The sequence below is a fragment of the Propithecus coquereli genome, unplaced genomic scaffold, assembly GCF_000956105.1.
Source record: "Propithecus coquereli isolate 6110/MARCELLA unplaced genomic scaffold, Pcoq_1.0 Scaffold926, whole genome shotgun sequence".
Classification (NCBI taxonomy): domain Eukaryota; kingdom Metazoa; phylum Chordata; class Mammalia; order Primates; family Indriidae; genus Propithecus; species Propithecus coquereli.
Genome location: NW_012155574.1, coordinates 121,953 through 143,961, shown reverse-complemented (window position 1 = coordinate 143,961; position 22,009 = coordinate 121,953). Strand labels below are relative to the sequence as shown.

The following is a 22,009-nucleotide window of genomic DNA, read 5'->3' as shown; positions in this document are numbered from 1 at the left end:
GGGAGAAGAGGTTTCAAAGTCCTGACTTGAAGTCCCAGCTCTGCCACCTCCTGGCTGAGTCTCCCTGGGGACATCAGTCAGCGTCGCTGAGCCAGGTTCTTTAACAAGGAAAGCGGAGACTGAGAACAACCACAGAAACCATCTCAGGGCTGCTGTGGGGCTACCTGAGGCAGAGGATGTGAGGTGCCGGACTCACAGAGAAAGCCAATTGGCCTGGGGACCCAGAGAGTGAAGCTGGGTCTCCCCAGCTAGTCCTACGGTCAACTCCCAACTCAGATCATGCAGCTATGGAGTGGACTTCCCAGAAGGGAGTGAGCTCCCTAGCACCAGATGTATTCAAGCCAGATGTAGATCTGTGCCTTCCAAACTGGGAGCCACCGGCCACATGACGGCTTGAAATGTCGCTAATCTGAACTGCAATGTGCTGTAAGTGTAAAACACCAGATTTCAAAGACTTATTACACAAAAGAAATGTAAAATATCTCAGTATTTTATATTGATTACATATTGAAATGATACTATTTGGCATAAATTAGATTAAATAAAATATCTTATTAAATTTAACGTCATTTCTTTTTACTTTTTTGATGTGACAACTATGAAATGTTATGTTACATGTGTGGCTTGTATTACGTAACATTTCAGTTGGTTCCCGGAGCAGCAGCATCCACATCACCTGGGAACGGACTGGAAATGCAGAATCTCAGGTGCTACCCGGGCCCCACACGCGGAATCGGAAGCTGCATTTCCACCTGGTCCCCACGTGACTCATGTGCACACTAAAGTCTGAGGAGCCCTGCAGAGCCCTTGGCTGGAGGTCTCACAGGGGGTCCCATCTTCAGGCAGAGGGGGTGGGAACACCTGGCCTGAAGCTCCACCCATATCATGTGAAATATTAAGTAATTGATAACTTTGTCCCTTAGTCACACACTCTGCCTGGGGTGTCCTTTAAACCCAGCTCTCTCACCAGGAAGCAGCCACACACTGTAAAGAGAAGAGGGCAGCTTTGCAAGGGGTTAGGCTCTCTTGCTTAGGAGTCAGCACTGTCACAGAATACACCGCCAGCTGCCCCGGAACCTTTTAAGGTCCAGAAAACACTCTCAGAAAACAACTGACAAATAGGTCTGTGTGTTTAAAACCAAAAACAAAACACAAAATTTAACCAACTCCCTGCCCCTCAATTCCTCCTCCTTTTTCTCTGAAAACTTGGCCGGCGAGCACCAATGGCACTAAACATGGAAACGGTGAGCAAGTAAATCACTCAGAGGTGCCCCATGTTGCCCAGCGCCCGTGTTATGGTTGAGTTGTTTACAGCCATGGAGAGCTGGGAGCTGTAATCAAATGCTGACAGCCTCCCAGCTGTGAAGCAGCCAGGACGGATCAGGGCCAGGAAAACAGCCCCATCGAGGGGGTACAGGGAGGTGGTGCCTTTCCAAAGGCAGCTCAGCCCAGGTTCAATGTCCTCCATCAGTGTGCGGGACACAGCCAAACCCAAACTCCCCAATCCCCAGCACTCCTGTCTGTGACCTCGTCTCCTCCCTGAGAGCCGCACTGGTCTCTTTGCCTTCTGGTTCTCGAACTAGCTATTCCCTTCGACTCAAATGCAGTTCCCCAGATGGTCACTTCCTCACTGCCTGTTCACCACTCACCTTCTCAGACAGGCCTCTCCTGACCACCCAAAATAAAATGCCTCCTCCTGTTGTCTCTGCCCTCTCATCTTGCTTTATTTTTTCATCCTAGCATTTATTACTCTAGGACAATAGATTCTACATACATTCTATTATTTGTCATCTGCCTTCCCCTGGAATGTCAGCTGCATAAAGGCAAGTACCGTGTCTAATCCCAGAGCTAAAAACAGTACAGACACATAAGTAGGTGCTTAATAAATATTTGTTGAATGAATGAATGCATGGATTTCCAACCCTTTCTTTGAGCTGGTGTGGTGATCTCACTGGGAAAATGTCCAACTTTCTAGAAATGACCTCAGCTTTTCACTCATCTATTCACCCAACCATCCTTCCAAATAACTATTCATCCATCCATCCATCCATCCGTTCATCAATCCATCCAACTAGCCAAGCATCCATCCAAACAGCTGCTAATATCTGTTCATCTAACCATCAGTCCATCCATCCATCTGTCCATCTATCCATCACTGTAACCATTCATTCAACCATCCTTCAAAATACTACTTGTCTATACTTCCATATCTATCCAGCACCCACCCATCCACATATCCGCCCATCCGTCCTACCACTCAGCCATCCAGGCATCCAAACCAACCCCCCAATTCTTAGACCTCCTATTCTGGGGCCCACAGTCCCTACACTGTGCTCTACCAAGTCCAGTTCATGTCATGTTTACCTACAGTGATTCACTCTTCTCCCTCCATTATCAGAACGTGAGCCCCTCACAAGCAGAAACCGTGTCTTATTTATCTCTGATTCCCATGCCTACAACAGAGCTGACACATAGTAGGTGTCAGCAACTGTCTGCTGAATGAGTTTGTCTCTCCCTTTCCCTATTTACTTCAGCATTTCCTCCTAGGCTGCCGTGATGCCATTTCTTGGTCAGGTGTTGGTCTCTAAAATCTTGCATCTGACACAAAGAAGACACTATAAACATTTAATGAGTGAATGAGTGAATGAATGCACAAAAGACAGGAAGGATAGCAGGTATGCAGACTCTTGGAGCCAGACCGCCTGGATTCATAGCCTGGCTCTCTACGTATTAGCTGTGTGACCTTGGGCGAGTCACTGAGCCTCTCTGTGCCTCAGTTTCCTCGTTTGTACAAGGGACATAAAGTGCTGGCCTCATTGTGTTCTCCTGAGAATCTTATGAATCAATATATATGAAGTACTTAGAATAGTGCCTGGAGTAAGACAAAAGCTACATACAGGCTTTAAAATAAAATATTCCTTCACTGCTACCCATCAGAACAGAGTTAAGAAAGTGGGAAGGAAGCTTCTGTCCGAGCCTGCGCTGTCCTGCAGGAGGCCTTGCACAGCAAGCACTGACTTCCCAGCCTCGCCGGGATGACTTGGCAAACTACCAATGGTATGTCAGGTGGTCACGAGTGCTACGTAGAAAAATAAAACATGGGCAGCAACAGGAAGTGGTGAGACAGGTGGGAGGGCAGCTTCAAATGGGGTGGTCGGGAAAGGCCTCCTTGAGAGGTGACGTTTGAGCACAGACATGAGGAGGTGAGTGGTGAAGGTCTGTGAGGAGAGCATCCAGGCAGAGGGGACGGCAAGTGCAAAGGCCCTGAGGCAGGGAGGTAGCCGGTGTGTGTGAAGAAGAGTGAGGAGGCCCGTGTGGGTGGGACAGTGAGCGAAGGCAAAGAAGGGGCACGGGGACCCAGGTCACGCAGGGGCCTATTGGCCACTTGGGTTTTACTCTGAGTGAAATGGGAGCCACTGTGAGGTTATGAGCAGAGGGGTATAAGAGGGAAGTTAAATTTGGAAAGACTGCAGGGGGCCAAGTCCAGAGGCTGCTGCGCTACTGCAGGGAAAGGATGCTGGTGGATGGGACCCGGGTCAGCGGGTGGTTGTACCACTGCAGGGAAGAGAGGATGGTGGCTGAAACCCTGGGATTTGGTGTGCAGCTTGCAGAAGGGGCAGATGCAGATAGACGTAGCTAGAACTGACCTATTGGATGTGGGGTGTGAAAAAAGGAGAAAGGCCAAGGCCAAGGTTTTGACCTACACAACTGGAAGGATGGAGCCTCTATTACTGAAGCAGGGGAGGGAGATGAAGGCAGGGGTGAGTTTGTGGGGGACGGATCGGGAGGTAGGTTGGGCTGGGTGAGTTTCTTGGGCCAGCAGACCCTGTAGCAGGTAGGCGGGGGCAGCAGGTCCGGGCAGGAGCCTGGACTTTAAGGACAGCTTTAAAGGTCGTGGGCTGTGGTGTGCACTTGGGGACATGTGGTGTGGGGCTGGAAAGGACAAGGGAAGGGTCCTCTCTGGAGGTGGCTGCTCAGAGGTGACTGAGAGGCCCAGATGGACATTACCTGTTTCAGAGGAGGACCAGCGTGGTCCCCTGTGGCCCTCTCTGTTCAGTGAAGTGACAAATCTCAATGACCACCTAGACAGCTCTGTCTCCCCAAGTCCTTCTAGCTTGCTATGTGGCCAGTACATGGAGAAAATGGAGTTTCAGAGCTAGAAGGATCCTAGGACTAGAATGTAGGGATTAAAACTTGGTTGTGGCTTTAAAATGGCTGCTACTACTAATAATATTCATACTAGCACTGCTGTCTTCCCAGCGCTCGTCATGCGTGAGAACACAGGAAGAAACACTCTCGGTCCTTGTCTCATCTAAGCTGCACAACAGCTCTGAGAAGTCAAGTTCTCGTTGCCTTTTTTCCAAGGAGGAAACTGAGGCTCAGAGAGAAGTGACTGCCCATGGGCACACAGCAAATAGCTGCACAGTCAGGGTATGTGACGAAGCGCTCTCTGTGCCCACGACATTCCCCCTTCCCAGCATGATCTGGCCGGGAGCCCCTGACCTGCCTGCCGTCCAGCACAGGGAGAGGGACTCCCTGCAAAGCCACCTTCCCAGTGGCTTGAGTGGGACCCAGCCAGAGCCTCAGCCGCCTCACCTGCAAGATGGGCACAGTGTCACCACCCACCTGGAGGACAGGTTGGGCCTTGGCCAAGCAAAAGCGGTAATGAAAGGTCTTTCAAGTTATAAAGTGTTTTACAAATGTCATGTTAGAATCATTATTATTTCGAAATACTCCCAGTCCTTCCAGGTCCAAAAGTACACACACACACACACACACACACACACACACACACAGGTACACAGTTGAGGGCTAAGAACAGGCTGCTCAGATGACAGGCAGAGCTTGGGTTGCAGAGGTGAGATGGCTGGGAGGGAAGCCTGGCTCGGATGCCTTTACCTGGGCAACCGCAAGCACCCCACTTAACCGCTCCACACCTCAGTTTTCCTCCTCTGTTAAATGGGAATAGCAACAGGCCATTTCCTGTGAGATCATTAATGGAGAGCACTTGGAATGGGGTTCTCACATGGAGTGTCAAGAGCGGGGCACACGGCTGAGTGCTGGCCTTGCACCTGCCATGCCCAGCTGTCGGGGTCTGCCCCCTCCCTGCCATGTCCTGGGGAGGCCCTGAGGTCACAAGAGCCCTGGGACTGCCCAGCTCTCCTGCCCAGGAGCCCAGGAGGCTGCCCAAGTCACTGCCTGGACCTCACTGCCCATCTGTGAAATCAGTTGACAAGGCCCCCAAGGATTGGGGCAAATGCAATGGATGAAGCTCCGGAGAGCACCCGGCGCCCTGCCTGGGACAGCGCGCGCACCGCACTGTGAGCAGGCCTGGCCAGCTGTGGCTCCAGGACACACTGAAGGGGATGATTTAAAGAAGCCCCTTTGTCAGGCAAGAAGTCCTTTTTAGGGACACGATTGCACCTGGATTACTCTGCAAAGGACATGCAAGTGTTCAGGATTAGGGAAAGTGACGGCTGCTGGCTCCTGTTGCCACTTCCTCCAGATCACCTGGCCACCCTCCTTCCCTCTAGGACTCTGTCCTCCTTCCTCTGTCCCTCCCCCATCACAGGGCTCCCCCCTGCTCATCCTGGCAGATTTGATAACACCCAGGAGTCCCGGACCCTCCCGAGGACAAAGGCGGCAGTTGTCCCCGGTGGGTGCCTTTTGACTTGATCTCACCGTGGTGTAACTGAGGCCCGACTTTGCCACACTTGGGAGGCTCTCAGGGCCTCGCCGTGCTGCCCCCTGCCCCCCTCAGGTGGGTTTCGCATGAGCCCCCGGAGGCAGGGCCAGCAGCCACACTGGGTGTTCCTTCCAGGGGAAATCAGATGGCGAGGATCTGAGACCTGCTTGGGTGCCAGAGCCCAGGGAGGGGCAGGATTGGCTCCCACTGCTGCCGAGACCTTTGTGGGTCCCTCAGGGATAACGCCGACGTCTGAGTCCTCACTGTCCCCACCCTCTGAGCCTCAGCGCTGTCCAACAGGCCTTCCTGCCACCACGGGGCTGTTGCTGTGGGAGTGAGGAGCCACACATGTCTACTGAGCACTGGAAACGTGGACTGCAGAACTGAATTGTCGATCTTACTTATCTGAAATCCATTCAAATTTAAATAGCCGCATGTGGCTTGTGGTGACCATATTGGACGGCGCAGCTATAAGCATTTTAAATTCATTTAATCATGTGCTCCCCACAATACTCTGTGGAGCTATTTTTGTCTCTGTTTTAAAGGTGGAGAAACCGAGGCACAGAGAGGCAAAGTAATATTCCCATGATCACACAGCCTAGGAAGCAGCAGTGCCAGGAGTGGGCTCCAGAGCCCACCTCACACGCCAGAGCTGGCATCATCGTCCCGCCCCACCCATGTGCACGCCGGGACTGAGAAGGTGGAGGACAGGTGCTGTCCTGGATGGCTGTTTTCAGACACTACCCTTGCATTTGCACCACTGTGTCACCAAGGGTATGCCAGGCTCTGGGCTGGGCTCTGGGCTGGGCTCTGGGAGATGCCAAGGTGAGTCTCCCGACTGCCTGGAAGGATGAGGAGGATTCACAGGGGAGAGGATACAGTGCCCCAGGCTCCCCCACCAGGCTGAGCAAGCCCAGAAACTCCATCAAAACATGGAGAGTGGGCACGGCGGCTCACACCTGTCGTCCCAGCACTTCGGGAGGCTGAGCTGGGAGGATCGCTTGCACCCAGGAACTTGAGGCTGCACTGAGCTATGATGACATCCACACCAGGCATGAGCACTCTCGGGCCTGCCCCTATCCGGGCGTGTCCTTGTCTGGTCTCACCCTGACCTATTGTGGCAGCCCAGGGCCCTCACCTGCTGGGGGGACAACGCACAGATTCCCCTCTCTATACAGCACATTCCCTCCTGGCCCTGGAATGTCCTGTCCCAGGCAGCAGATGGTGGCCCATGGACCATTCCAAGGCCACAGTGACCAGAGTAGAAGAGGACACACAGTGCCTGGATAACCTGCAATGCCCGAGTGACCAGAGACTGGGGCCTTTTGGGCGTTGAGGACTGCACTGTCAGAGTTCCCCAAATCAGAGGACCCGAGAATCTTAGGATAACATCTTGCAATCACAGGAGGTCAGGGAGACTGGGAGGATAGAGGCATCTGAGTGCAAGACTCCTGGGGCTGGAAGGATGGTTCAGTGGTTAAGTACTGAGTCTAGAGCCAGGCTGCGTGGGTTCCGATCCCAGGGCAGCACCTGCCAGCTGTGTGGTCTTGGACAACTTTCATAGCCTCTCTGTGCCTCCATTTCCCTTGTGTAAAATGGGGAGAGCGGAGAATGCTCACCTGGTAGGACTACTGTGGGGATTTAATTAGCACATGCATTTCAAGTGCTAATGTCAGAATGGTGTCTCCATTCCCCCAGCACAAGAGCACCTGCCCTCTATCTGCACGTCCTCCTCTGACGGGGACCTTATCCCACCTCCCGGGAGCAAGCTCTTCCTTACTTGAGCCGAAACCTACTTTTCTCCATGTTCTTCCTTCTCCTGGGTTCCTGTCCAGCCTGCTCCCCTCTCAACCATAGCCCCTCCCCAAGTCCTTAGGGCCTGGGGGACAGTGACAGCTCCCTGAGGCTGCCCCACTCCAGGCTGAGCCACCTGAGCCCCTCCCAGGCCGGTGTGCCCTGCCGCCTCCTCTGCACCTGCCCCAGGCTGCCCATGTCCGTTCTGGGCTGTGTGTGGGGGGGTGTTCTTAGCAGCCCAGAACAAATTGTGGTTCTAGAAACCAGGCCCCATGGAGCTGGGACCACAGACATTTCCTGTCTCCGTGGGAGGGGCTGCCCTGCCCTGCTTCTGCTCCCATCCCAAGGCCTCTCTCATCTTGTCCCCTCCCTTCCTGGGCACCGTCCACTGCTATCACCGTGGCATCACTGACAAGACCCGGCTGGGCTCCGCCCTTGCTGTGTCATCGAAGAAAACTGGAAAAACCTCAGGCCTTGTGGGCATCCTCCACCCCAGCCTGGCCTGGTCCCCCTCTTACCCGTCCTCAGTGGCGTCCGCTCCTTCCTCTGGGCCCACACACCGGGCCTGGTCATCCCGCTGGGCTTCCCCCCAAGCCCCCCGCAGACCTCCTGGCCCCCATCTCAGGCCCCATCCAGCCCAGCTCCACCGGCCACAGCAGCCACAGGGAGCGGGAGGGAGGTCTGAGCGGGGAGCCGGGCCCTGGTGCAAACCCCCTTCCCCACCCTCTTGGCGTGTGTGGCCTTGGTGAGGCCCTCTGAGTCTGGGCCTCAGTCTCCTGTGGATGAACTGGGCCAAGGCAGGGCGCCTCCAGCTCCGCCCCAGCTCCGCGGTTCTCCTCGGCCTGCCCGGAGGCCACGCTCCTCACCAGGGCGGTGGAGGCTGGGGACGGTGGGCGGATTCAGCACGTAAATCGGTCAAAAATGAACCTGGATTTCAGCTCGGGCCTTATGCAAAGGTCAATCAAAGTGGATCACGGAGCCCTGTGGAGCGGGTGCTACTGAAATAACCAAATACAAAAGGACAGATACTGGGAGAGTCCCCTCATATGGGGGCCCAGAGCAGTTACTTTCGCAGAGACAGAGAGTAGAATGGGGGGTGCCAGGGGCCTGGAGAAGGGAACATGGAGAATTAGTGTTTACTGGGAACAGAGTTTCAGTTTTGGAAGATGAAAAGGTTCTGGAGACGGATGGTGGGGATGGTTGCACAACAACATGAATGCACTTAACAGCAGTGAACTGCCACCACAAATGGCTAATTTGGCAGAGTTTATGTTAAATATGTTTTACCACTGCTAAAAACAAATAACATTGTAAAATAAATTTTGAGAAAGAAAGAAACTTTTGTTATTATTTGAAATAATTAATTAATTAATTAAAAAAACCAGATCGCGGCTGGGTGCGGTGGCTCACGCCTGTTATCCTAGCGCTCTAGGAGGCTGTGGCAGGAGGATCGCTTGAAGTCAGGAGTTCAAGATCCGCCTGAGCAAGAGTGAGACCCCCTCTCTACTAAAAATGGAAACAATTAACTGGGCACAGTGGCGCATGCCTGTAGTCCCAGTTACTTGGGAGGCTGAGGCAGGAAGATCTCTTGAGCCGAGGAGTTTGAGGTTGCTGTGAGCTATGATCATGCCACTGTACTCTAGACAGGCGATAGAGTGGAAACTCTATTTCCAAAAAAAAAAAAAAAAAAAAATCACAGATTTGAATGCAAAATGTAAAACTTTTACTAAAAAACAGAGGGAAAATGGGATCTAGGGCTGAGCAAAGAGTTCTTAGACAACACCAAAGGCACTATCCATAAAAGTAAAAATTGATAAATTGGACCTTATCAAAGTTAAAAACTTTTGCTCTGTGAAAGACCCTATGAAAATGATAAAAAGACAAACAACAGACTACAAAAGATATTTGCAAACCATGTGTCTGAGAAAAGACTAGCATCTAGAATATATAAAGAAACGTCAAAACTCAACAGTAAAAAAGAAAATCATTAGAAAATGGGCAAAATTCACTAACAGACATTACTCCAGGGAGGACATACAGATGGCAGATAAGCACAAGAAAAGATGTTCAACATCTTCAGCCATTCAGGAAATGCTAAATAAAACCACAATGAGATATAAGACACCCCTATCAGAATGGCAAAAATGTTTAAAAAAATAGTGATAGCATCAAGTGCTGGCGAGGCTATGGAGAGACTGCATGGCCCATGCATTGCTGGTAGAAATGCAAAATGGCGCACGCAGCCACTCTGGGAAACAGTTTGGCATTTTGCTAGAAACCTAAACATGCAGCCGCCACAGACATTTGCGCTGTTGGACATTTGTCCTAGAGAAAGAGAACGTTATGTTCACAGAAAAACCTGCGCACAAATGTTCATAGCAGCTTTATTTGCACTAGCCAAAGCCTTCAAACAACCAAATATCCTTCGACAGGTGAATGGCCAAAGAAACTGGTACATCTATACCGTGGAATATTCCTCAGTAATAAAAAGGAACAAACTTGATACACACCACAACTTGGATAAATCTTGAGGGAATTATGCCAAGTGAAAAGAAGCTAATCTCAAAAGGTTACATGGTGTATGATTCTGTTTATGTACCATTCTTAACATGATGAAATTACACAAATGGAGAACGGAGTAGCGGTTGCTAGGGCTAGCAGGGGTGGTGAGGGACGGAGGCGGACACGGCTATAGAAGGGCAACGTGGGCGTGCTTGTGGGATCTGTGTCCTGACTGGGCAGCATCAGCACCTCACTGTGATACTGTCCTCCAGCCTTGCCAAGTGTTACCGTCAGAGAAAACTGAACAAAGGGTACACAGGAGCTTTCTGTATTCTTCAAACTGCATGTGAATCTACGATTATCTCAATGTAAGTTCAATTAAAAAAGAAAAGAAACCTATTAATAATTAAAGCTGACTTTAAGATAAGCAATCAATTTTTTAGTGTAAGTATGTCCCATGCAATATTTGGGACATACTGATAATAAAAATTATTTGTTGTTTATCTCAAAGTCAAATTTACCTGGGAGTCCTGTATTATATCTGGCAACCCTGCTTGTGGAAAATCCCACCCAAAAAGAGCAGACACTGTCATTTCATTCATTCACTAAACAAATATTTTGTGAGCACTTACTATGTGCCAGGCACTGTTCTAGGCACAGGAGATACAGCTGTGAATCTCCCTTGTGGTGCTGACTTTGCAGTGGGAGTTGACCAGCAGTGAAGACAGAGAAAGCTGCGCAAATGAGATCATTTCGTGGGGCATTTCTCATGGAAAGTACAGCAGGGTGGTGCAGAGAGAGATGAGGCAGATGTTGGGGAGGGAAGTCAGGGAGGGCCTGAGAGGACGACATCCGAGTGGAGACCTGAAGGAGCAGGAGGAGCTGGCTATGCAAAGATCTGAGGGGCTGGCATCCAAACACATGAAGGAGCATGTGTAAAGGCCTTGAGGTGGCAACAGGCTTGGCAACTCCAGGAGTGTGTGGCTGGAGGGTAGTGAGCAGGGCAGGGTAGCTGGAGACAAGGTTGATGACCAGTGGCCCTAAGGACCCTGTGTCCCCCCCACACATATATCAGACCTGGGAGACCCTTCTGAGACCAAAAGGAAGGAACCTATGCCCTTCCCCCCTCTGGCCATGGAAGAAATCAAAGCCTTGAAGGGACATTTGCCCAAGGCCACCCCAGGTCCAAGTCTCCCAAGTGCTGGCTGCAGGCCTTTCCATTTGCAGAGGTGAGAACCCAGACCCGTGCCCAGATGTGGGGTAGAAGCGGAGGGCACAGCAGCCTGAGGATGCCCCTCCCCCACCTGGCCTGAGCAACTGGCTTCAGGTGGGGCGGGGCCTGGTTCCTCGGGCCCTCGACATGCCACCAATGACCACTCTATCTGGTCAAATATGCGAGTGGCCCTCGGGACAGCAGAGCAGCATAGCTGAACAAGCCTTATCTGGGCCCCGCCCCAGCTGCCAGGGGCTGGTCCCCGCTGTGCCCTGACTCCCAGGCCTGCCTGCGGCCAGGGCAGCGGTGGAAATCCAGCGCCCAGGAGCACCCGGACCAGATGGGGCAGGACAGGAAGGGACAAGGCTGAAACCCCTCTGTGCCCAAGAGGCTAGGCAGGGACTGGGAGGTGACTTTTCACTCCGGTGGAATTCCATCCCCCTGAGCTCACCTCCCTCGGAGCAAGCGGCACATTCCAGCAGGGGCCGGCCCCGTCCGGGCCCCCATCCCCAGGGCTGGCTGTCCTGGGCTCCGTCACCACACTCTCAGGAAAGGTTGCTGAGGGCTCCTGCCACCCCCGAGGCCCCCCAGTCCCTGGTGCACGTCACTCTCAGTGTACAGTGAGGCCTCAACGGCCCACACGGCCAGGTACAATGTCGTCATGGGGCTCGGAGGTGCCTGTCCCTTGCCCAGGGTTCCAGAGCTAGGAAATGGCAGAGGCTGACTCAGAGGACGGCCTGGGCTTCTCTGCAGCCCACAGGGGACACTTTACATGCGCTCACAAATGTGCCAGCAGGCCGGGTGCTCCTGCTTCTCTTCCCGCCTCCCTGACTGCTCGTCCCTTCCCACCGCCCTCCTGCGCCGGTGCCCACGTGCCAGGCTGTGGCTCTGGCTCTCCTGCTTTCCCACCTTACTCCTCCTGCCGGGCATCCTACAAACGCCAGGGCTTCCGTTACCACCTCCCGCAGGTGGCTGCTGGGAAGGTTCAGGTACCAGCGGCCCTGGGCATCGCCGCCTGTGGCCCGCAGGATCTCCCACTCTCATGCCCCAAAGTACCCTAATCGTCTCCCCTAAAACTGATTTCCTCTGCCCCAGGTCCCCATCCCAGTGAGGGGGACCCCCTTCTACCCCGAACACACCCCACGACGGGTCCTGTCTGTTCTGCTTCCTAAACTGCCTTCCCCACACACCCCACCCCAGGCCCCCGTGGGGTTTAGGGACCAATCATGGCCATGGCTCCTTCATGCTATCCTCCGCTCTGTCCCAGACAGGCCCAGAACCTGCCCGCACACTCCTCACCAAAGCCCCCTCTGGGCGCCTTGGCGTAAGAGGAAGTCTTGCTCCTGGCCTGGCACTCAAGGCCTTGCCCTCTCTGCAGCCTCATCGCCCTCAGCCCCCACCCCCGGCCATATGGGTCCCACACCGTGCTGTGTGAGCACTTTGTGTTTTGGTCCACGTCTGCGTCTGCCCAGACTGCCCTCTTCCTTCTCGCTGCCCTGGCCGTCTGGAGGACTCCTGCTCATCCTTCAAAGCCCTGCTGAGAGGTCCCTTCTTCCCCTTAGCAGTCTTCGCACTTCTCGGGGAGGAAACCACTCTTCCTCTGACCTCTTCTCTGCTCCTTCTGGGTTGCATTTCTCCTGCACGGTGTCGCCTGAATCGCAACCTACGCTGCTCCAGCCTGACTCTCTCACTAGGCTGAGCGTCTAGTCTTGAGGGCAGAACCGTGGGTCGTTCCTCTCCCCACTGCGTGAAAGCCTGGAAAGAACTGACTCAACGCCACCAAGATTCTGCCATCCGAGTGTTTCAACGCGTGCCGCTCTCCCGCCTCACCGAGGATGCTACGACTCCCAGCCTACATTCTGCGACATGAAACTAGCATGGCCTGACCACTCTGTGATTTCAACCCAGAAGTATTTTGGCCTTAAAATGCCAGTCGGGGAAACCATAATTCCAAAATCACCTCTCCAAAAGATGTTTGCACCCTGCACCGCTCTCTTCTAACCTGACCATTTCACCGTTCGCCCCTGCAGGGGACAAGGAGAGTCTGGGAAAGCCTGGCCTGCCACAGTGATGCCCCTGCCTCCCCGGCCCCAGGGCCCACACCTGCTGGCCAGGGCCTGGCTGTGCCTGGGCTGGGGCCCCAGCTGGAGACCCGGGAGGCTGAGACACCCCCGAAGAGTTTATTCTCCCTCATCTTCCAGGTGGGGCGGCGGGCTCCCCTGCAACCCTGGGGACAGTCCCTCATTGGGGCTGCAGGAGGCACGTGGTGCACCCCTCCCTGGCTTCCCTGCCCCCTTTTCTCTCGCACCAGCTGCCAACAAGCCCCAGAGCCTGTGGTCAGGTCGAGTCTTGTCTCTGCATGGCAGGAGTGAGGAGCGGGTGGTAAACACGTCTGCGAGCCTTTCCAAGACGCCCGGCAGGAGCAGCGCAGGGCTGGTCCGTTCTCCTGTCGCTTCCCCATCTCCGTGTGGGGGAGTCCCATGGCAGCCTGGTATTTTTGGGGGGGTTCCTGGATGGAGCCTCCAAATAAATGTCACACTGCAGGAGCTGACTGGCACCTGGAGATCCAGAACAAGGCCAGGGTCATAGTCCCAAGTGACATGCAGAAACTGAGGTCTGAAGCGGGGATGGAACCCCCAGCAGCTGGTGGCTGTCTTTGCTCTTTCCTAAGCGGATCCGTGTCTGGTCCTCGGGGCACCGTGCGGCAGGGAGGGAGGGCCTGGCCACCTGGGCTAGGCTGGCTGAGCTGTGCAGCCCCTGACCTGAGTCCCTGAGTGCCAGCTGCTCCCCTCTCTGGGCGCCACGTCGGCCCCCATCACACAAGGGGGCCGCACTGGTGGCTGTTCGGCCTTCCCTGGGTGCACTGAGGAGTCCCCAGGCCCACCCGTGGCTCAGGAAAACTCAGTGCGTTTGCAGAAGCCACCCCGTGGGTCCTCCGTAACCAGAGGGGAGCTGGGCAGGCAGGGGAACGTATGTCCGTCTGCTGGCTCTCCCCGAGCTGGAGAACTGTCTGCTCACAAACACCGGCCCAGTCCAGCCTGCTCTCTGCCCAGACCCCTCTGCTGACCCCGCTCAGGGCCTCCCTCTGCCTCCCAAGGGTCTGTCTCTATGACCTCTGCCCCTCGCCTGCTCCAGAACCACCAGTGGCTCCCCAGGGACCGCAGGCCTTCATCGGCTCACCCCGTCCATGTATATGCAGTGGCTAACGTGGGCTGCTCTAGAGCGCAGCTGGGACTGGGACACCAGGGTCCCTGTCCTCAGCAAGCTTTCAGTCGAGAGGGAGGAGAAGGCTGTGGAACAAGGCACCCTCCGAGCAAGGTCTAGGAAGGAAGGGAAAGGGAAGCTTCTCTGAGTAGGGGACATCATGGCTGAAACTTGGATGGTAAGGAGAAGGCAGAGGACAATCTGGGGACAGCACAAGGCTCTCACTCTTTGTGTCACCTGCAAGGCCACCCCAGCTGTGGTTACCCTGCCAGGGACCCCGAGACCAGCCAGTGTGGGCCCTTGACCTGGTCCCGTGCCCCACCTCTGGGCCTTCGTCCACTCCAGCCCCCAGACCAGAATTGCCTTCACCTCTCTCCTCTGCCTGCCACACCTCACTCATCTTTTGGGGCCCACTTCCTCCAGGAAGTCCACTGAGGTTGGTCCAATGACGTCTGACAGCTCCTGGTGTCTGCATCACCCACAGGCTCCTGGGAACATGACTAAGCAGCAACCACAAGCCCCACACCAGGTGTAGCCGAGTGGCTTACAGAACACTGTCCCGCCTCATCCACCTGGAAGCTGACTTATCACAAGCCACCTGGCACTCTCTCCTTTCATTCTCCCCACAGCCCGCCCAGGTAGCCACGGATGAGGAAACTGAGGCTGAGAGAAGAAAGCCACTTGTCTTCTTCCCTTCTGCCTCCAGGGACTGAGAACTTTGAGGGCAGGAGGGAGTCTGTGACCTGTGACCTGAGGGTGATGTGACCACAGAAACAGAGGAAGGAGCTGCTGAGAACCTGCAGGGAGGTGCCACCCTGGGCAGGAACTCCCTGCCCTGGGACTGGACAGGCAGGCCAGGTGAGCGACTCTCCTGTGTGACTCTCCATGGTCAGCCGGGAGGCTCTGACACACAGGATGTGGCCAGAAGCCTGAGAAGAGGGGGGCGGGAGGGGAAGCTGGAGCACGGCCTGCTCGGCCCCTCCCGAGTATACGGGTTCACACCTGTTCCTGTTGCTGTCTTGCGGAGCAACATCGGTTTGTCCTAGTGGGGACTCAGCTCTCCAGCCTCCCCAGAAAGCGACAAGCAGACATGGCCCTGGCCTGGAGCACGACGCCAGAGCCAGGCAGAGTGAGGCTGAGGGCAGAGCCCTGTGGCTCATCGCCAGCCGCCCCGCGCCGGAGCCGACACAGCGGCGGGCCGCAGCATCCCTGCAAGAGCCGCCCGGCTGCCCTCCCTGGCTGCCTACCTTTCGGCCCGCCTCGTTATTGTGTAAGTTCATGAGCGTCCGAGCATTCTGCTTGATCTCCCGGGCATCCACAAAGACCTTGGCGAAGCCGATGCCGTAGCGGATGTCGGCAGAGCAGCCACCCCACTTCCAGCCCTCGTCCCGGTGGTACTGGCCTTGCTTCTCCTTGTCGCAGCCACAGTCGCTGAGGTTACCCTGGGTACAGGCAGCTGTGATAGCGTGGGCCACGCCGGCGGCAATGATGGCGTAGGTGAAGGCAGCCTCCCGGCTACCTGTGAGGAGGAAAGAGGAAAGGCTGGGTCAGGCCCTGGGCATCTGCGAGGAGGCTGGGCCTGTCTGCCAAGGGTGGCTGAGGTCAACGCAATGGCTCCCCAGGGCTTGACTGGGCCCCCATTCCTAGCCTCCAACAGAGCTCCCTCCTGGGGTGAAGACCTGAGCGCCCCATGGCGCACACCCCCATTCAAGCCCAGTCCCCTGGGGAGTCGGCTGGGCAGTGGAGGAGGAAGGCACGTGGGCTGGTTGCCCAGGCTCCAGAAGACCAGATGGAGGGACCGCCAGTCAGTGACCACTCACCCCCAACTCCAGAGCACACTCAAAAGGACCATGTGACTTGTACACGGGCACAAAGCACAGCATCTTAAAGCAGCGTCGCTTGGACACCTACAGACTTGCTCTGGAGCCAGAAGGCCTGAGTTGAAATCCTGGGCTCTGTAACTTTTGGCCAAGCACTACTCCTCCCTGAGCCTCAGTCTCCTCGGTTGTAAAATGGGGACATACCAGTAGTACCTTCCTCCTGGCAATCATGGAGAAAGACAAGCGTTTGTGCAAAGTATTCAGCCCCATGCTCGGCTCACGGCACTGCCTGACACTGTAGCTCTTGTTCCCACGCTCACTGTTATTGCTGCTGTGTGTCACCTGCTACTTTAGACGTCCATCCTCTCCCTTCTTCTGCGGCCCCCTCACTGGACTGTGAGCATCCCCAGGGGAGACGAGGGGTCCTAAGCAGCTGGGGTACAAGAGGCAGAACCCTGAGTGGGAGTTACTCATGCAAAGTCGGTGCTGCCACCCATCCCCTTAGCCTCTCAGCCTCTCTGGGCCTCAGTCTCCCCACCTGCAAAATGGGTTCGAGAGCAGTGTCTGCTTCCCAGGGTGAAGCCTGGCCAAGACAATCTGTGGGAAGCCCTGTGCATGGTATGAGGCCAGAGTGAGCGCTGGGCGGGTAGCTCCCACAGCCAGGGCAGGTTTCGGGGAAGGCACCTGGAGGAAGAGGCCCCCGAGTCCACAGACACACCGAGAAGGTGTTTCGGGGTGCTGGGATGAGATGGCTGAAGCAGTGGATTGGGTGGACGAGGTGACCTCCAAGTTACCCAAGCCCCAGGTCACTCTGACCCACACTCAGGTAGATCATTTCCCCACCCACCTCCTCATCCACTCCTGGCCTCCCTCCCAGGCTGCTAAGACTCAAATAACCTGTGTCCCCGCCCCATCGCTGCCCCCCAACCTTGCAGGACGTGGGCCCATCCACTTGCTGGGCTGGTCGTCTTCCCTGCGCCGGGGCGGCTTCACTCTGGCCTTCCCTGCCAGCCCACCACGGCGGCCCTGCTCACACGGACACCGGAGCCAGACGCCTGGGCTCAAATCCCAGCTGCATCTCTTGCTGACACTGACTTGGGTGAGATCTTTCCCTACTCGGAGCCTCAGTCTCCTCGTTTATGAAACGTGCCTGCGGGAGCTGGCAAGAAGGCGCGGGAGAAGGGCGTACACAATGTGGAAGTGTGCTGTCCAGAGCCTGGCGCATCAAGCACAGGAGTGGGCACCAAGGGGATGCCACCACCGCTGCCCTCTCCCCTCAACTGCACCTCAACTTTGGGGACTCAGAAAGGGGATTATTCCGTTATTTGGGCATCTGCTGGGTTCCCAACTCTCTGCATTTATCATCCCCTTGGTACAAGGAAACCCCTCTGAGTACCACGTGCCCATCAGAGGGCCTGGCACAGAGCAGGGACGGGGATCCATGCAGGGCCCGGGCACAGGCACGACTTCTGGTCTGGCTGTAGAACCCAACAATGCTTTCACTATGTGAAATGGAGATACGCTGTGCGAGATCCATCCACGCTGGGCGGAGCCACAGGAGCACAAGGGAACCTGTCGAGGCCACATGTTGCAGACAGAACCGACGGCAGGGCAAGGAGGGACGGAATGTGGCCGTCCTTGTGCTGCTGGGCTCTGCAAAGGAGGGAGCTTTCAAATTAAAGCCATGGGGGGACAGGACACCAGGCCTTGCGCCCCGCTGAGGCAAGACACTGGAAAAGAGATAGAACTTGGTGGAAAGACCCCGAGGAAAGGGCAGATGAGAAGAATCCGCACCCCCACCCTCCCAGCAAAGCCAGACAACAAGCAAGCAGGTCTGTCTCAGCCAGAGCAGGAGCTGGGGGCTGCCGGGGGGATCCAGGATCTCCTGGAAATCGGCAGCCACGCTCCAGCCTTTGCGCAGATTGGAGGCTCGAGTTTACCCCCCTGCATGCTCCAAGGGCTCCAGGCAAGCGGGAAGCCTCACCCCAGTCTAGTGATTCCGAGACCCCAGAGCAGCAAAGAGAAAGGCTCCCCACCCCGGGCACCAGCTCACGTGCCGGAGCATCCACCGCACAAGAAAACAAAACACCAGGGGAGACAGCCAACGTCAAGATCAGATCCTCAAGGATGTCGGCAAAAAGAACAACCAGCTAGAAAGCAGGGGGAAGTCTCTGTTCCACTGCTTTCCAGCTGTGTGACCTTGGGTGAGTCGCCTAACCTCTCCGTGCTTCAGTTCCTCCACTGTAAAATGAGGTGACAACAGTACCCACTTTATTAGGGTGGTTGAGAGGACTAGAAAAAATTAACAGTGGTAAACCACTTAGAGCTTGGCATGAGAAAGTGGCCCCAAATACTAGAGTTTTATAATTTTTCATTAATAATTGATGACAGTAGTAACAGTTTCTTATGAGAGGGCTCAGAGGCAAGTAGAGGTCTTCATTCATCCTCACTGACAGTTGAAGAAACTGAAGCCAAGAGAAAGGTCTGACTTGCCCAGGACACAGAACTGAGCTGCAGACGTGGCCTCTCGACACCCCACACGGACCCAGGGATGGAATGGCTCCGAGGTACAGCGGGCAGTGACCACTGGCAGGCTGCGGCAGCTGAAAAGCTACTGTGTCCGCTGTATCAGACCGAGAACGGGTGAGCAGGGGAGCAGGGACGGGGGTCTGGCTTGTGCTTCCTGGGGGCGGGGCCGGGGACAGGGTGGGGGGCTGCCAGCCCAACACTCCTTGTAATGGTTTAGTGTGCCCCCTGCTCTACCTCCAGGCAGGTGACCGACCCCAGGTCTCTCTGAGTCCCTTGAACAGTCCGTGACGATGCAGATGGTGAGGACCAGACGACCAACTGCAGACCTGTTCCCAGCCCACCCACCAATCCCATCCACCCCCACAGTGGGGGAAGGGCAGTTGCACCCTGGGACGCATTTAACTCCCCCGAGTTCCAGGTGGCACCCCCTCCCCGCCGCGACACGACGTCTCATTGAGTGCCGCGGCCCCCCTCCCTGCTGCGCTGGCCCTCCCCTCAGCACCCGCCGCCCCCGGGAAGAGAAGGCTGCAGCCAAGGGGCCGACAAGAGCGAGGGGCCGCCGTTCTTGGCTTCAGGGCCCTCAGGGACGCAGGCTCGGCGGGTCAAGTCCAGCCCTTTGGGACTCTGAAGAGTTTCCGTCGACCGTGCCGTTAACTCTGACACCGGCCCTGCCCGGCAACATCGGGGTGGGACTGTCCGATCCTCGCCCCTCCCTGACCCCTGAGGAAACCGCCCTGGGCACCGCTGGCCTGTCTCTGACGTGGGGCCCGTGAGCCTCTTTGGGCCTTGTCGCTGCTTCTGTGAAATGGGCGCAGAGCAGTGCCTGCGCATCCGAGTCAGAAAGAGGGGTGGGTGCTGGGCAGGCGCCTGGATGTAGTAAGTGCTCAGTGAACACCAGCCGTCGCCGCTGCTGCTGCTGCTGCTGCTGCTGCTGCTATTGTTACGACTGTCACTGAGTCCCATTCCAGCCTCATCCATGACGCTCCATATACTCTGCGATGTTGCAAAGGACAAGGCAGCCTCAGGCAGAGGCAAGTGTGTGGGGCTGTTCCCGTGTCTGTCTGCGCAGCCAAACTTCACGTTCACAAGGTGATGGGGACCGTGTCTGTCTTGCTCCCACTGCCTCCAATGCCCTCCGTAATGTGTAAGGGATGCGCCAGGCCTGAGCCTCAATTTCGACCCTGCTGGGAGCTGCGTGACCTCGTGCAAGTCACTTAACCTCTCTGAGCCTCCATTTCCTCATCTGTTAACAGTACCTTCCCAACAGAAAGAAGTAGACATCACCTGGCACCTACATGGTGCTGAAATATGTGGTAGTGCATATTATGATTATTATAATTGATGAAATTACAGGCACAGTTGGGAGGGACAGGGAGGAATCTCCCCATTAGTCTTCTCCAAAGCCCTTACTGCCACCTGCCATTGTTATTATATTTTCAGGAACAGAATCTCGCTATGTTGCCCAGGCTGCAGTGCAGTGGTGTCACCATAGCTCACTGCAGCCTCGAACTCTTGGGCTCAAGAGGTCCTCCTGCCTCAGCCTCCCGAGTAGGTGGGACCACAGGCATGTGCCACCACACCCAGCTGCTACCTGTCACTCTAGACTCACCTACCTGCTTATTGCCTGTTCCCTGTGCCAGCCCCATCACCCATCCCTGCTGCCCCTCAACAGCATCATTTGCTTGAAGGCAAGCACTTCGCCATGTTCCTTGCTGTGGCTGCAGGGCCTGGCACATAGTAACTACTTAATAAACATCTGTGGAATGAATAAATAAATGAAAGAAAGCTCCGAACAGTGGCCAACAAGCACATAGCCTTGACTGCGTGCTTATTACTTGCCAGGCTCTGTGCTGAGCACTTTAGAAGAGGACAACAACCCCTCAAGGGAGGTAATTACTGCATCCTCATTTTGCAGATGAAGAAACTGAGGCTCAGAGAAGATCTGACCAGGCAGGCATGACGACCTCTGGCCCCTGATGGCCCATCTTCTGGGCATTCGATAGGACAATATGTCTCCAGGCTGTCAGCACAGAGTTAGCCAGAGGCTTGGAGATTTTTTCAGGGGAGGGTGGAAAAGGTGGTGAGAAGGGAACATTTGTTGAGCACCTACTATGTGCCAGGCTCATGCTTGGCTCACGGTGCAGTATTTTGCAACAATCCCCAATGGTAGACACCATTCTCCACAATTTTACAGCTGAGGAAAGGAAGGCTCTGAGAGTTAAAGTGATGCACTGAGGTCAGCCACCTGAGAACCAGCCAGAACTGAATTCAAGACCCAGGTTGGGCAGTGTCCTTCCTCAGCCCCATCCCAGGTACTTCCTGGCCCACCAGTGCACTGGAAGTCCCACAGTGAGAGAGTCCTCTGGCTTCAGGCATCAGCTCTTGTCAAAATTCACTTATTTATGTCAAGAGACAACATTCAGTTGCTACCAGATAAAACTTACCAATAAATAACTTATCAGATCCATTCAAATTGGAGGGCTTGCTAAGCCAAGAACATGGTTTCTTGGTAGACAGAAAGTAGAAAAGGATCCTGACTCTTAAAACCTCACACTCCCAGGATGAGAGCTGAGTAAAACTCCATCCATCCAGCCTCCCTCACTTACCCCAGGTGGGGTGGGAAAACTGAGGCTCAGAGAAGCTAGGGGACTTGCCCAGGAAGAGCCAGGATGCAAATCTGGAGGTCACATGCTGTCCTCAACCAGTCCAGAGGACTCCCCTGGACCCTCCCCACACTCACTGCTCTGAGAACAGTCCCCTCTCAGCTGTCCGGGGAAGCCCCTCCGGTTGGGCAATTCCTCAAATGCCATCTATTTGTCTCTCAGGAGGTATCTGCAAGGGTGGTTCTAAGCCATCTGTTTTTATTGCTGCAGAAATGGAATGAGATGATATAGCCAATGGCATCTAGTTAATAAAAAGCACCGCAAAGTCGTACACAATGCCTAGTATTTACCAGCCTCTGTTCTAAGTACTCAACATGGATCACTTAACCCTGGCAACGACGCTATGAGGTGTGGACTCTTATCTCCATTTTACAGCTGTGGAAACTGAGGCCCAGAGACATGATGTAACCTGCAAGGGTTTAAACTCAGAAAGCCAGGCTGCAGAGTCCGACCACTCTCCTGCCTCAGGGTCACACATGTGACCACGCCAGTCCTACTGCCTCCTGCCAACGCTTGTCCCCAGATCTTCCGCATGGACCTGGTGAGCGGATCCTGGGCTTGGCATTGCTGAGTGTGCACCCTCCAGGAACAGGCCCAC

At 55.1% G+C, this 22,009-nt stretch overlaps 1 protein-coding gene across 1 annotated transcript in view; it reads right to left on the bottom strand.

Moving 5' to 3' along the window:
* Positions 1 to 22,009, bottom strand: part of WNT7A (wingless-type MMTV integration site family, member 7A) — a 106,706-nt gene that overhangs the window by 67,529 nt on the left and 17,168 nt on the right. The window contains exon 3 of the mRNA XM_012664856.1: positions 15,647 to 15,918. Coding sequence (XP_012520310.1) covers positions 15,647 to 15,918 — 272 coding nt within the window. The remainder of the gene's footprint in view (positions 1 to 15,646; positions 15,919 to 22,009) is intronic.